The following is a 16,668-nucleotide window of genomic DNA, read 5'->3' as shown; positions in this document are numbered from 1 at the left end:
ATCCTTATTCCAAATTTCAAATGCATATCCACAAGGTCAAACCATAAATACAGATAAACAGTTTTCTTTTTCTCAAATAGGTATCTATCTATTTATCTATCCATCCATCCATCCATCTCTCTACAAGTTCCTAAGGTTCTAACAATTCAATACAAGCAATAAAGACACAAGCACCTAGAAAATACTTAAGATTAGGAGACAAAAAAGTCACATTGGAAAAATAAAACAAAACACAATTAATACAGTGTCTAGAGATATTGCACACTAGCATAAAAGCCTTTTTGGGATAATACCGTGAGAGGTGTGATAACAGGCATGATAGAGCTGATTACATAAAAAGGGTGGGGCTGAAAAAATGGTCCCTGCCCCTGCTATTGATGTAAGAAAACCTCCAGCAGAGAAAAGCAGGCTCAGTTCTCCTACGGGCATTAGGAAGCACTGGACTCAGAGAAGAACCCAGTGGGACTCTGTAGTGTGTGACAGCAGAGACTACCTTACGCTCAGACTTTGCCCAGGCCTGTGCTTCAGGCGTTTTGAACGTGACCGCTTATCTTCTTAACAACTCCGCAAGGCATATATTCTTATTATTTTTCCAAAGATTTTTCAATTGCAGCACTGGGATATTACCCCATTTGTCCCTTCAATTCCAAAAATGGGACTCTTCCTCCTACACTCCATTTTTGTTAAAGTTCTTTAGAGCTATCATTAAACATTCATAAAAACATTTGATCAGACTCTGATTTTTCCCTACTTTGGGAAATCAAATGAAGTCTTTTAAAAGTCAAGGATAGTTTATGTTTTTGAGGCTGTAATATAAGATTCCAAACCGGTATTTTCTGGTAAAGTCTGGATTTACTTCACAATTTTTCCTAGTAACAGAAGCCATGCTGCAAACATGATAATGTCACTGTAGCCTCATTCAGAATATTACTCACTCTTTCTACAGCTTTGCAGCTTCAGCACTTGGGAAAGTTTGAATTTCCCAATAGTGTGACCAGGATACTATTTTTGTATCTTTAGCATCCACTAATTTTCAATTGAGTGAGTCTACAATTGAGCTGAATTTTGAAGGCTTGCTAAAAAAAAGGGAGCTAGATTTTATTATTAAAAGATTTTTAAGAAAAAAAAATGTGATATATAAGGAAAATGTGTTCTTAGAAAGCAAACAAAAAATATACTATTTCTTCTGCAATTCAATACTTTGATCAATATTCAAGTTTTCTTCCATTTTAAATACCGGTATCAACTTAATCCCTCAAAGCACATACCTATGAAAAGCATAATATTAATATTTTCATTTGTATTGATAGACGGGATTATCAAATTATTTGATAATCACTAGTTACGAATTTTCTTCATGACGGATTACAAGTTCACACAAAATTAAATAATAATAATGCTAAAAATATAAGGTCATCAAACAAATTTGGATTCAAGAAATGGGGGCGGGGAGCTCAAATTAGACTTTCATTTTCTCCTAGATATAACATGATTAGGAGGTTAGACAGCAGAGGAGAGAGTCAACTTGCCTTAGGGGTAAAAAATTTCAAAGTAATCAAAAAGCATAAATAAAAACATGGACCAGAGAGAAATTTACTAATTCCTATCACATCCCATCAAACTGCTATAGAAAGTTCTATCTCATGAAAAGAAATATACCAATGGGCCCCATGGCGGTCAGATGGGAGAGAAGGAAACCCTCCCCTTAAAAAGCTGCAAGCTTTTTATATCAGAGGGAACAGAGCTGTTCGCTTTCTTTGCCCCAACAGCCCCCTTCTTTCATGGCCACACTTCCCTCAGGTGTCCCTGAAACAGCACTTCTATTTCCTTCCATCCTACTGAACTCCCCAGCCTTGTATGTCTTATTATTCATCATCTCTCACCAAGGTTTCCAGTGATCCCGCTCTTGCCAAACTGGAGGACTAATCTCCCACCAATCCTAAATCCTCCCATTTGAAACCTTTTTTCTTCTCTGGCCTCAGAAATTTTAACTGTGCTTTTAGTTAGCTGCTTCTGATGACCCTTCTCATTCCACAGGGCACAAGGTCTTAAACACAGATGTTTTGGCGGCAGACGGACTTGAGTTTGAACTGTTCCAGCTGCCACGTTCTAGCTCTGAAGGTTGCGACAGGTGACTGATTTTCTCTTAGGCCCATTCTTTCCATTTGTAAAATAGCGATGATCAAAGTGCCCACCTCATCTGGCTGCTACAAGGAATGAATAAAGCAAAGCATGTAAATCTCTTTTTGCACAGTTCAGTGCCTCAAAGGCAAGTCCCTGGGACATCAGTTATGTCTATTCTGGAATCAGGTTCTCTCTTCAACTTGTACCAAAGAACTACTTTATAGTGTTAACATTTGTCTACTTAGCTAACATTTAAGTCACTAGCCTAAATGTGCTACAGGAACGCCAAACTCCTAATGTCCCAAACTACATGTATCCCTCTCCATCTATTAAAACTTTCAGTCTTTTCTATTTAAGTCAAATGACTTAACAGAAAAGGCTCTCTACCTTTTTGATGATACAGTTCAGTTCACTTCAGTTCAGCCGCTCGGTCATGTCCGACTCTTTGCAACCCCATGAATTGCAGCATACCAGGCCTCCCTGTCCATCACCAACACCCAGAGTTCACTCAGACTCACGTCCATCGAGTCTGTGATGCCATCCAGCCATCTCATCCTTGGTCGTCCCCTTCTCCTCCTGCCCCCAATCCCTCCCAGCTTCAGAGTCTTTTCCAATGACTCAACTCTTCGCATGAGGTGGCCAAAGTACTGGAGTTTCAGCTTTAGCATCATTCCTTCCAAAGAACACCCAGGACTAATCTCCTTTAGAATGGACTGGTTGGATCTCCTTGCAGTCCAAGGGACTCTCAAGAGTCTTCTCCAACATCACAGTTCAAAAGCATCAATTCTTCAGCACTCAGCTTTCTTCACAGTCCAACTCTCACGTCCATACATGACCACTGGAAACCATAGCCTTGACTAGACGGACCTTTGTTGGCAAAGTCATGTCTCTGCTTTTGAATATGCTGTCTAGGTTGGTCATAACTTTTCTTCCAAGGAGTAAGCGTCTTTTAATTTCATGGCTGGAATCACCATCTGCAGTGAATCCCATTAATTCATGACTTATGAGGCAGTGTACATAACGGTTAAAGGCCACATGCCTGCTGTTTTTTCCAACTCTTTGTGATCCCGTGGACTATAGCCCATCAGGCTCCTCTGTCCATGGAAGTTTCCAGGCAAGAATACTGGAGTGGGTAGCTGGTTCCTTCTCCAGGAGATCTTTCTGACCCAGGGATCGAACCCACATCTCTTATGTCTCCTGCGTTGCCAGGTGAATTATTTTACCACTGAGCCACTTGGGAAGCCCAGGATTAAAGGCTGCTTGCGTTCCATTTCCAGTTCTTTCACGTATTACTACAAGACCTAGAACAAGTAACTTAATATTCTTCGTGCCTCAGTTTCCTCGGTTGTAAAATAGGAAGAGTACTAGTATCAACCTCATTTAATGCTCAGTAGGTGCTATAGAATCTTTATTGATACATTAAATAAGATAAAATTTACAATGTGACTTTTGTACTGATTTAAATACAAAACTGAAACAGTAACACTTTCACAGAGCAAACAAGTTTTTCTTAGTGTTTTTTGGGGGTTGTTTTTCCAGCAACAGCAGCATAGAGAATCCTCCGCTTTGGGAGTGCGGAGTCTTAACCCCTGGACCGCTAGAGAAGTCCAAAACAGAGTGTGTGTGTTCATTCAGTTCTTTCCTTTGAGTTTTCATTGCCATTGCCACTGTCCAACCTCATGACGCATGATAACCAGATGATGGCAAAACTGCCCAACTCGCCTCTCAAAACTGATCTCCTGAATTCTATTTTCTCCTGCCTTAATCCATTTTCAAGTTAATCTCTAATTGCCAGATTAATCCTTTAATGTTGTGCCCTTTTGGACTACTCCATCGGTGTCTCCCATTAGTTCTTAAATAATACACAACCACCTTACCTGTTGCTGGCCTTTCCAGCAGGCCTTTCCTAATGGGACTCCCAGGGTCACTATAGCCTTTGGGTCTTTATTCCTGGTCTTTCCCTGCCTAGAGTGTGCCACATCTTATTTCTTCAAATCTCATCCATCTTTTAAACAACTGAGTCTGATTCTACTCGCTCCATGGAGACTTTTCAAGCTGAGGCCCCCACCCACAGCTAACATACAGCTTGGTTCTTACCATAAGGTTCACTTTCAGACTGTTATTTACACGCTTCACGTGTATATATCTCGCCTGGTATTTCCCGCTGCACAATTTCAACACTGTCATAGGGTGGATGAGGTGGAAGCAGGTGAGTTCACAGATGATTGATGATTCTAATGGGGGATGTTCAAATTTTTGTTTTAATTTCACCGCTGGATGGCTAAATGGGTATTCATAATCATGAATGTGGTGATATTTTGGCCACATTAATGAGCATACCTAAACTAGAAGTGAATAGTTCAATAAGTTGAACTCAAATGTATATTCATGGCTGTGTGTAGAATGCTCTTTATTCACGTTCACCAAGTCAATGTCTACATAAAGGAAAGATACGGTTAAATACCTGAAAATTTTCTGTACAAAAATAAAAGCCCTACATACTCAATACTATTGACGTAGGGGTGCTTACAAGCTCTACAGAGGAAAGAAATGGGGGATGGGGCTGGCTATACTTTCCTTCTGGCAGTTTATGTCCAAAAACAACCCTGAGAAGTTCTGGAAATGTGAAATGCTATGAGAAAACCAAAATAAAAGTCTGGTCTACACTCTCAGACCTACATGAGTTCTTTTGTCTGAGGATCTTAGTAACCCTCCAGGGGATCTTCCCAACCCAGAGATGGAACCCAGGTCTCCCACATTGCAGCCAGATTCTTTACCAGCTGAACCACAAGGGAAGCCCAAGAAATACTGGAGGGGGTAGCCTATCCTTTATCCAGTGGATCTTCCCGACCCAGGAATAGAACTGGGGTCTCCTGCACTGCAGGCAGCTTCTTTACCAACTGAGCTACCAGGGAATCCCCTTAGTAACCCAGAGGGGAAGAAAAGAAAACCAGAAGGAAACAGAAGCGGAAGTTTCTTCCTCAGGGAGGAAACATTAATATTTGTAAATGTTTTCAAGGCAATGACACTTTAAATGATAGTAAACATTTAATTAGTGGAATTTCTTCAACAAATAATTTTATAGTAAATCAAACAGGTTAATACTACGGGTTGGTTAAGTAATAATAATACCAATAACAGCAATACAGCAGTAGCAGCAGCAACAACCAGAAGTGAAATAATGAAAGTGTTAGTTGGACACACTAAGTCACGCTCGACTCTTTCCAACCCTATGGACTGTAGCCCGCCAGGTTCCTCTGTCCCTGCGACTCTCCAGGGAAGAATACTGGAGTGTGAGTTGCCACTCCTTTCTCCAGGGGGTCTTCCTGGCTCAGGGATATAACCTGGGTCTCCAGCATTGCAGGCAGATTCTTCACTGATAGAGCTAGCCTAATCCCTCAATAAACAGAAATCAGAAACCTACTCACACTTAATGATTTAGTATCTGAATTTTAACAAGATGCCTACATCAAACTTCAGGAAACACTTACCTAATCCATTTACATCTGCACTAATATAAGATCATAAATGTTATACTGAATAGTAACATTTGTGCTTCTCAAGTTCCTAGACTCAAGCAAGGTTCAATTTTGATTCTCGTACTTAAATTTTTAAATTTCTTTTTCTTAAATAACAAAAGCAAAAATAACAAAGGATACTCTGCTTAACAAGCTATTGACCAAAACTTCCAACTAATGAAAAATCTGTTCTTAGTAATGAACATTTTACAACTGCCATCTGACCCTGCTTCAATCCACAAGAACATGCCTATCAGATACATGTTTCCAGATCCTACACACACAATGACCTTCTTGAGCTGACAGTCTCAACACAGCAATGCAAGCTGCCAGGAGAGAAACCAGACCCTGGAGTAGCCACAAGGAACCAGTATTGAAGAGGTCACAGCGGGCTTCTGGCTTCTGTCATGTACAGCCAATGATCCTGAGACTCAAAGATGCAGATACTCACAGCTAAAATAAAATAAACTGCAGTTTAAAGCAGAATTTACTGGCAGGAAGATCTGAGCACAATCCCACCCAGGAAACAAAATGACATGGCAACATGACCTCTCAAAACATTACAGAAGGAATGAGAAAACTGTACACATCGCTTTTGCTAAATTCCAGAGGACAGTCCTCCGAATTTTAAGGTGATTTCCTAGTCCCTTCTTAAGGAGAAGGCCTATGCAAGCTAAAACACCTAGACATCAAGCGGCTACCAATAATTCATATCAAATTCTCAGATATTTGGCATCATCTGAATTCAGAGAGTATTTTTATACACATTTGTTTCTAGACTAATTTGCTTTGCAGCTTCAGAAAAATGTGCTTAAGCCGTGTGTGTGTGTGTGTGTGTGTGTGTGTGTGTGCACGCACACACGCGCGTGCATGCTCAGTCGTGTCTGATTCTTTGTGACTCTCTGGACTGTAGCCTGACAGGTTCCTCTGTCCATGGAATTTTCCAGGCAAGAATATTGAACTGGGTTGCCATTTCCTACTCCAGAGGATCTTCCTGATCCAGGGATTGAATCCACGTCTCATGCATTGGCAGGCGGATTCTTTACCACCACGCCACTTGGGAAAACCCCCTGCTTAGGCCATGCAAGCAAACAAAAACAAAAAATTAGGGGACAAAAAAAAAAAGTGCAAACATTTTGCTCTAGTTAAGTTTATTAATCACAGCAAATGCAGTTCTATCTTATCGTCATGTTTTCTATGAGGAAACTTCTGTTCTTTTTTTAGATTTGGAGAATTGCTTTTCCTGACAGAACCCCCAGAACTGAGAACCCTGAACTGCAAACTTGTCCTTTGTCCTAGCTGTTTACCAGCCTTATCAGGGCACACATGGGTTGGCAATGTGATTCTAAGATAAAAATTTCAAAGATATAATTAGATGTTTTTCTGAGAAATAGCACCCAATGCCATGAAAATGTGTTTGCTCTCTTCTCCTTCAAGCTTGAAGATAACGGTCTCAAAATTTCTTGTCATTCTTTCAGATGAACGAGAAATATTAACTTGGCATGGAAGGAAAAACACATCCTTTAAAAGTAAACAATAATGAAAACACAGATTGGATCTCAAAACTTCCGTGACACTTCAATAAACAGAGTTTTCTGTAACAACACACTTCCTAAAGCTTATAACAACATAAATATAACGAAAATAATGTTATGCCCCTGAATGATATATACTTTCTATAAATGATAAGTGATAGAAAGATATAGTCCAAGCTGAAAAGTAAGTAAAGAAGAAAGTACTGGTTGCTCAGTCGTGTCCGACTCTTTGTAACCCCATGGACTGTAGCCTGTCAGGCTCCTCTGTCCATGGGATTCTCCAGGCAAGGATACTGGAATGGGTTGCCAAGACCTTCTCCAGGGGATCCTCCTGACCCAGGGATCGAATCCGAGTCTCCTGCACTGCAGGCAGATTCTTTACCGTCTGAGCCACCAGGGAAGCCCAAGTTAGTAATGCATAAGCTTTCTCACAGTACCTTTCAGACTCGTTAGTTCAATTCTGAACAAAGGAGATAAAAGAGGAGAGGTAGAAAATCACAAATGCCTACTTTCTAAGCTGCAGTAGAATACTCTTTAGCCCAGTGAAAGAAGTGCTGAGAAAAAAAATCTCAAGTTTTCTACTGAACTTCGTCTTTCAGTTCAGTTAGGTAGCTCGGTCATGTCCGACTCCTTGTGACCCCACGGACACCAGGCTCCTCTGTCCATGGAATTTTCTAGTCAAGAATACGGGACTGGGTTGCCATTTCCTACTCCAAGGAGATCTTCCAGACCCAGGGATCAAACCCACATCTCCTGAATCTCCTACACTGGCAGGCAGATTCAAACTCCATCTTTGCTAGAGACCAAAAACCAGTTTTTGGGGGAAAAGAAAAATCGTCTACTGCCACCTGCTGGTAGTTTATAGTCAGTGGTTCTCAAAGATGCTTGAATGGCATAAATTCCAGATTTATGAATATTAGATATAATATATATTTCTAGAAGCAGAGACAGACTACCACATTCTCCTCCTGCTGACTGCCTCCCTCACTGACACACGGTCCTAAGAGGAAGTCAGAGGCCATTACATTTCCATTCTGCCCTTTCCCACAAAATCATTCAACTTAGGCCAGAAATAAAGACTTTAAAACCAAACGGTCTTGGCAGACCTGCCTGCAAAAGATTCACAACTCAAACTCTTGAGGTCATCTAGAGAAATTTTATTCTTTTAGCCAAAGAACCACAGGTCGAACTGTATTTTTTTTAAGACTTCTCTACAAGAATATGAACCTTGAGTTGATAGAAGATTCAAAAGAGAGATCTAAGAAAGGACCTAGACCCCCCCCTCCCCCCGCCACCCGCCCCACAACTGGCAAGATTCTGTAACTACAGATATAAACATGATTTTAAAATCAATAAAAGAAAAGGCAGGCCCAAGTTCCTACAGTCAGTTCCATTTCTATTTTTGGAGAATCTAAGAAATTTTCAAAGGCTTAGCTAAAAGGTTTTAAGGGAGAAAATTATTCTCTTTATTTTAGAGGGTGTATTTAAAAATCAAAGTAGATGGGTAAAACATTTTGAGGAAAGAGAACTTTTTATCAAAAACCTATCAACAATCCTCCTGCCAAAAATAAACTACGGACATTATTTTTTAGTTATTCCATGTCACAAGTCAAACAGTGCAGGGTGTTCATGCCACACTGTTTTATCTCTTCTAAAAATATAGTGAAAAACAGGGATTTGACTAACCACTTTCTCCAAAATTAATGTTAAGTGCAATGTGAATCAGAAGGCAACATCCCAAGATATAAATCCTGAGTCTTCTTTTTCACATCCCTAGACATGAGCAAATTTGTCTGCTAGGACACTGAAGAGTTGTCTGTAATTCTATGGTTCTATAATTAAGACTTGTACAAACTTTGCTGCCAAAAAATCACCAGAGTGGGTGGTGAATACAGCCAAGTAAACGCTAATTATGGAAGGCGGGTTTTCTAAGATCTTAAATACAAGAAGCAAAGGCAAGATCAGACAGCTAAGATAGTTACCAAGGCAATATAAATAGCCTTGTCAAACTCAATGTAAGCCCCTCTTTGGTAACAGCTGTTACCTTTCATAGTTCATAGGTACTTTAAAAGCACAATCTGGGATCTTCTACTTAGAATTCAGCAGTTAATTGTCCCCTAAAAAAGAGAGTTATGAAATTTACTCATGTCATTTTCACTCCTGGGAGCAAAATAGGCAAGAGAAGGACAGTGTTCCAAATAATTTTCCATTTTATGTTTCAGCCCCTCCTCTAATAATATTTTCAAAAGTTCTGCCTGGAATTCAACAGAATGCCATTAGCATTTTAAAATGCATGCAAAATCTAAGCATACAGCACAATAAATTTACATACATCGAATCATGCATACACCAGCAAAGAATCAGGAAACAGCATTTTCTGCACTCTAGAAGTGCACCCACCATCCAAAAAAGAGGAAATTTTATAAAATAGTATTACCAAGTTCTCTCAATAATAACACTATATAGTGTATCCTTACAATCTAGAACTGTAATTACAGCCTTCAAGTAGAAGTGATCATGCTTTTTCCTGTTTACTTATACTTACGTCTATGCCCATCTCACTGCTAATCAAGAAGCTGCGGGAACTTTTCATTTGAGCTCAGCCCAAATATCACCTCCTCTAGGAAGACTTTCTTAACCTTCACAGAAAAATTTAAGTCCTCACGTATCTTCACACACAGTCAGTGTTTACACTTACCACACTGCATCAGAGTTATCTGTACACACATCTACTGTTTTAGACTGTGAGTACCTTATGGACAGAAAAGGCATTTAATTTCATCTCGATCTGCCTTCTGGGCTTTAAAAACTATACAGTTTAAAACGCATGCTAATGAATGACTCAGTGTTTTCCATGTTATTTCTTCTGCCATAGACAGCTTTTCAAAAGAGAAACTTCTACCAAATTGTATTCTATAACACTAAATGAAGCAAAATATATTATCCAGATGTCTTAAAATGTCTATCATTTTAATGCCCTCCATATAAAGGGTCTGTAACACAGCATATTTTATTCAGATTAAACTAAAATGTGCTGCTGCTGCTGCTGCTAAGCCGCTTCAGTCGTGTCCGACTCTGTGCGACCCCATAGACAGTAACCCACCAGGCTCCCCCGTCCCTGGGATTCTCCAGGCAAGAACACTGGAGCGGGTTGCCATTTCCATCTCCAATGCATGACAGTGAAAAGTGAAAGTGAAGTCGCTCAGTCGTGTCCAACCCTCAGCGACCCCATGGACTAATTTTAATATAAACATTATATATACAATATATTTACATGTATACATTGCCAACATGATGCTTCTTAATAAGCAGCAGCTATTTTCTTTGTGAGTGGTGATATTAAGGCAATTATCTATAGAAGGGATAAAGGAGCTCAAAAATGTTACACTGCTTAGACCTGATACTCTCATTTGCTCTTACGGTCTCCTTTCTCATCCTTCTCCACTACAAAACTAAGCAAGCTTATTTCAACTAGGGTGAGATTAAATTTTACTTATACACTCAGCTCAAGGATCACAGAAGAAGAAATGAACATTGCATGAAAGTGGGAAATCCCACGCTCTCCTACCTGTGTACCTAAGCTGGCTGCCAGCATGTGAGTCAGAAGTTTAGCCGCAAACATGGAATACCTGGCACAGAAGATATGGGAAAGAACAGCCAGGCAGAGACCTGCAGGAACAAAAGAGCCCGTGTGTGGTTTTACAATCCATGAACAAACAGGAGCATGGTTAAATCTTCAGAGGGTAAGCACAATATCTTTGTGCTTACAGTACAAAGTCGCGTAGCACAATATTTCTGGGGACATTCATGTTTCAATTTCAACCCACTCCACTTGACCAGACATATAAAATCCTCACACTTCTCAATTAAGCCCAAAGGGGAACTTTACATTTCAAATATCTACTTGTTTACTTCCCTACTAAAAAGAAAGCACAAATTAAGCTGATTAATAACTTCATAAAACTTCCAGTAATACATCAGGCAAGTATTACTGCTTAAGAAAAGAATCAAATTCCAATCTAAATTTTCTAAGAATGGGTGCCTTGGCTAAATAGATGTATTTGTGGAGGTGAATAGGTGAATTTTTCAGGCATAAAATTGGGGTTGATGCTACCAAAACTCAGGTTTGGTAATTACCCCTTTTATCTACTAAGAATAGTTAGGCAATTACAAAAGTGGTGATTATGAATTTTAAAAGCAACCTTACACTCCTGGGTGCCAAAACCCAGGAACAAAATGTGTTCTTTCCCACCAAGATGGTTTTTAACCTAAATATCTACGTTTCTAAGTGGTGTTGAAAACATTATTATTTTCTTTGAATCTACTTGAACTCACCTACCTACACTACTTCAAGGGAATGATCAGAATCTCAGGACTAACCCATAATTTTTTTATCTTGCAATTTGTATAAGTTTATTTTAATATTAGTTCAAGATTTTGTATGCAGACCATTTTAAAAGTCTTTATTGAATTTGTTACAATATTGCTTATGTTTTGGGTTTTTGGCCACAGATACAGGATCTTAGCTCCCCAACTAGGGACTGAACCAACACCCGCCGGCATTGGAAGGAGAAGTCTATACCACTGGACTGCCAGGGAAGTCCCTAGTATTAGGTTTTAAATGCAGAATGTATATATAATTTAAAAGATTTCCTGACTTTTAAAAATTTAAGTGTGCTGCATAAAGCAACGCATTTGCTTTATCACTTAGGCCTTTTACTCCACTCTCACCCTCTGCAGGGTTATTCTGTCTAGAAGTATTCACACATAACAACCAGCTTGTGTATGTTGCTTTGCCCTGTGTTTTCCACGCATTATCTCATTCATCAACGCCCCCCTGGCAAACAGGAGAAGCTGCGTTTATTTTGTTTCCTCATTATCTTTTCTGAAGCGATGGAACATACCCACATTTTGGCATAAGCTGACTGGGCAGCTGCAAAATGCCCACGTGGGGTCTGTGACTACTCGTCAGCACAGAAATGCCTCTCAGAAGTCCTTTCGGGAAAAGCTCTCAGTATGTTTAGGTTTGCAAAAGGTAGACAAAGTTTCACACAGGAAGTGAGGCTCTGCATTAGTCAAGGCTTTCGGCCTAGAAATTTGGCCAAGAGATCCGCAGTAATCCATTTTTTTGGAAGGTTGCCATGAGGCATTCTGGGACAGGTGTGCAGGTCCTGAGGGTGCCTCCCAAATCCAACCACAAAGGTATACAATATACCCAGAAACTGCATCTTTGCTTAGGCAGCTTATAAACTATTGAAGCTGTTGTTCCAAACTCACCAATGTACACTTTGCATTTCTATGATGATCAGAGCCACCTTAAACTCAAAGTTCAAGTTGAGTGAGAGAGAGAGAGAGACTGAGTGTGTGTGTATGTCTCTGTGTGAAATACACTGACTAAAAAGCAGGGCCTTGCAAGTCTCAGTTCATTGTAGGCCACATGATGACAAATATGTGCTTTTCTGTGAGCTTACCATGGTGGATGGTAACAATATGAGGCAAGGGGATTTGTGTTGGGCAAAGGAAAAATACTCCTGAATCAACTATTTTTTTCTAGTTCCCCCAAAGAGCTTATTCACAGCCTTTCCCCCTAAGTTGGTAATTCTCCATTATACTCCCATTTCATGATATAAATTTAGTACACTTAAACTTGACCAGATCAAGAATATTTAATTAAGTCTACGAAGCTGTAATTAAAAATGCTAGCATGATGCCTGGTGGCAGTCCAGGACTCAAAGCCAGGGGCAGGAAAATGGGCTGGACTCTGATAGCTTGTAACTATGATGTATGATGTTATTTAAGTGCTTGTTTTATTTAGGAAAAAAGGACGCAGCGAAAAAAGCCTCAGGCAGCCTGGCCTCAGCTGACCTTGGGAGAGTTACTGAATACCTTAGATGTAAAGAAATAAATACTTTGGTTACCGAGTTCCTAAAGACCAAGTATTTATCTTTTATTTTCTCATCTGATATTGAAGAACTATATTTAGCATACAAAATTTAAATTTACAAGCCAGATTTTTTTTAACTAACAATTATTTTTTTGGTTTAAATTTCCTTAATATATAAATCACATAGTACAAAAGTTATAATTCTAAAAGGAATTCTAAAAAGTAAAGCAGAACAATTCCAGGTATTATCTCAAGGTAAACTCTAAATAGTTTCTTAGAGATTGATTCCATGGCAACTAGGCAGAAAAACAAACATGTAACTAATTGAATAATCTTCATTTACTTTTTTTCCCTAGCACTATGTAGGTTACAGACCTCATTGGAAAAAAAATTTATCAGTTTACTAACACAAATAACTTTTCTATATGATTAGACAGTAAGAGGGAAGATAAATTACCCTTAACAAAATAATAACATTGATAATCTTTGATTTAGATAAGAAAAACTCTAAAGAACAGCTAGATTCTTTTGTTAGTACCAAAGACGACCAAAGAGCTTGTTATCTATCTATACAATATTTGAATGTCTGTATGTGCATAAATGTGTAATGTTTATGTATGACCATTCATATCTAGCAAACAACTCTTGTTTGGTATCCCTTAAAAATGAGATATACTTTCAAAATAACTAGTTTATCCTCCAGAAGTCAAATATTACATTTTTCCCATGAAAATTCCTTTAAAATATTTATAAATTTTATATTTTTTTATTATGTATCTCTGTCTCCTCTATGCATAGGTGCTCAATCACTTCAGTTGTGTCTGATTCTTTGTGACCCTATAGACTGTAGCCCGCCAGGCTCCTCTGTCCAGGGGCTTCTCCAGGCAAGAATGCCAGAGTGGGCTGCCATGCCCGCCTCCAGGGCATCTTTCTGACTCAGAGATCAAACCCATGTCTCCTGCACTGGCAAGCAGGTTCTTTATCACTAACGCCACCTCTATAGATAAACATAAGAAAACCCAAATGACCGCTAGATTATTAAATCAGATACTCACCTGTTACCTTAGGTTTTTTCCATTCCTCCACCGAATGCTAGCTGTAACTATCACCTTTTTAACATTTCTGTTGCTCATCTCTACTAATTCCCAAATTCCTTCAACCCTCCCTTCCACACAATGCCCCTGGATTACAACTACTAATAAGCTGAAGACAGGAAAACAAAACTGTCAGTCCGGAAAAGTCTACTAGGTTGAACAAAAGTCCATAGGCAACATTTGACAGTACACAAGTTCTGTGTATTAGAAGAATTTACTCCAGAGGGAGGAGGTTACCAGGAGACCAGCCTTCGGGTAACATGTGAAGTTCAGTACAATAGCCTCACAGGGCCATGTAGATTTTAATTAATTAGAATTAAATAGAATGAAACATTCAGGTCCCAACTGTTCTAGCCACATTTCAAGGGCTCGATAACCAGATATGGTCAGTAGCCACCACCCTCAAGAGGGCACAATGCTTCCATCATCAAAGAAACACTGACCAGAGATGGTGTGTCAGACTGTAAAGGGACTGTTTGGAAAAGGCCACACAACACAGTTCTGGTCAGAGATGTGAGGGGAAACACTCTGGGCGGTTTTCAGCAGTTTTCATGGCTCTTAAAACAGGATCCAAATAAGTGCTTTTCTCTTGGCAAGCCCACACATAGCTGTGGGAAGTTCAGAGCTGCCACAGCCCGCTCAAGACCATGGAGAGGCGAGGTGGAGAAAGTAAAAGAAAAACCTTTGAGGAGCGCAAGACAGGAACATAAGAGCCTGGGCCCCTGCTGATGCCACTGAGGTGCTGAACTCATCAATCCTGGAACTAAATCTGCTTATTTAGTATGTTTGACTCGTCTTCCGTTACGTGCAGCCAGGGCAATGCTAAACAACACAGCTACGCGTACCTAGCAAGACACATTCTACATTTTCATGCCATGTCAGAGTCAGATGAAGCTCTCTGCCTTTTCTATCACCTGCAGTTACCCTTTCAAACTACTTATATATATTTTTAAAACTCTTACACATCTTTCTCTATTCTTCTTGTGAATAACTCCCTATTTGATAGAATGAAACTTTTTATATACTCTCCCCATAATGATAATGGCTAACTTAGGACAATGATTACTGTGAATATGAACTTAATATTTTGGGGCGAATGTGACACAGAAGTTTAGAAAATATCTCATCTTCAAAAATAATTTGAAAAGAATGGGTGGCATCTAATAAAGTTTTTTTTTTTCTAGAAAAGCTATCAAAATATCAGCTTCTAAACTATAAAAGGCAAAACTAGAATATTCTTACAGTTTAATGAAAGTGTTAGTAGCTCAGCTGTGCCTGACTCTTTACAATCCCATGGACTGTAGCCTGCCTGGATCCTCTGTCCATGGGATTCTACAGGCAAGAATACTGGAGTGGGTTGCCAGTCCTTTCTCCAGGGCATCTTCCCAACCTGGGGTCAAACCCAGTTCTCCCACATTGTAGGCAGATACTTTACTGTCTGACCCACCTGGGAAGCCCTTACAGTTTAATAAACCTGAACAAAAGAATAAGCATGCTTCAAAGAACTCTGGATTGTGCTGATTTACTTATCCTGTAAACCTAAGTATTTAGCGATTTACAGACAGTTATTTCCTCTTACTTTAAACAATGACAATGTGTTGGCATTTATATACTTAGTAATCTATAGAGTAAACAAAACTATTAGTTATTTAAAAGGGATAGCTTTAGTTTGACTAATGTGTTAAAGGATTTCTCCACCACAGAGAACAAAAAGAAAAAAAAAAAGAAACAAATGTGAGATCTGCAGTCTAATCTCAGTTTAAAAGCACTTCAAAATAGGAGACTCTCCTACAAGTACATCAAACATGGATAAGTTCACATACTGATGTTGACAACGAAGTGGATTTTGGAATATAGGGGTCTCATTAAGCTCATGAGGCCATACGAATTGTACCCAGAATCAAATCAGGATGATTTTAATCTGATGTCCACCTTTGACAGGCCAACATCAACAGTTATGGGAAGCAGAGCAGGTTTCCTTGACGTTATTCTCCAAATAGTAAGAAGCATGCTTAGGTTCCTTAGTAACTATAAGATTATGGCATTATCACCTGAAGTTATTATAAGCTGTATTTCTTCCCCCTTTGAGATGAGTCCCATAACGTTACACTTATATGCACAGTCATTTACTTCTCCTCTCTATAATTATTAGTTTCAATGGATAACTTCAGTTTAATTTCTTGCAATTTGATAAACTGGTTTACAGTTTTAAAAGTCACAGGTATATATCCTAATCTTTCACCTTTCCAAATTGAGGATTACTCAACTTCGTGGCTTACATCCCCATTACACATACTTGGATCATTTCAACTGCTCTGCTCTAGTAGAGTAACCAGAACTGTAAACCAGAATTAGAATAGATACACTGTGACCTATCTTAATTTTTTTAAATTAAACAATGGTTTAATTCCTATTTGACTGCATGTTGCCACATTTCAAGAAAAGAAAAGTGCTCCCAAATTCAAAGGGATATTTGGTGTGTCCTGACTTAAATGAGAGCATGTGTATGTAAA

At 39.2% G+C, this 16,668-nt stretch overlaps 1 protein-coding gene across 1 annotated transcript in view; it reads right to left on the bottom strand.

Moving 5' to 3' along the window:
* Positions 1-16,668, bottom strand: part of ADGRV1 (adhesion G protein-coupled receptor V1) — a 537,422-nt gene that overhangs the window by 285,458 nt on the left and 235,296 nt on the right. The window contains exon 83 of the mRNA XM_068981126.1: positions 10,746-10,846. Within this exon, the coding sequence (XP_068837227.1) occupies positions 10,746-10,846 (101 nt within the window). The remainder of the gene's footprint in view (positions 1-10,745; positions 10,847-16,668) is intronic.

The sequence above is a fragment of the Capricornis sumatraensis genome, chromosome 9 (genome assembly GCF_032405125.1).
Source record: "Capricornis sumatraensis isolate serow.1 chromosome 9, serow.2, whole genome shotgun sequence".
Taxonomy (NCBI): domain Eukaryota; kingdom Metazoa; phylum Chordata; class Mammalia; order Artiodactyla; family Bovidae; genus Capricornis; species Capricornis sumatraensis.
Note: the sequence above shows the minus strand (reverse complement) of the source record. Positions and strands in the feature narration are given on the sequence as shown.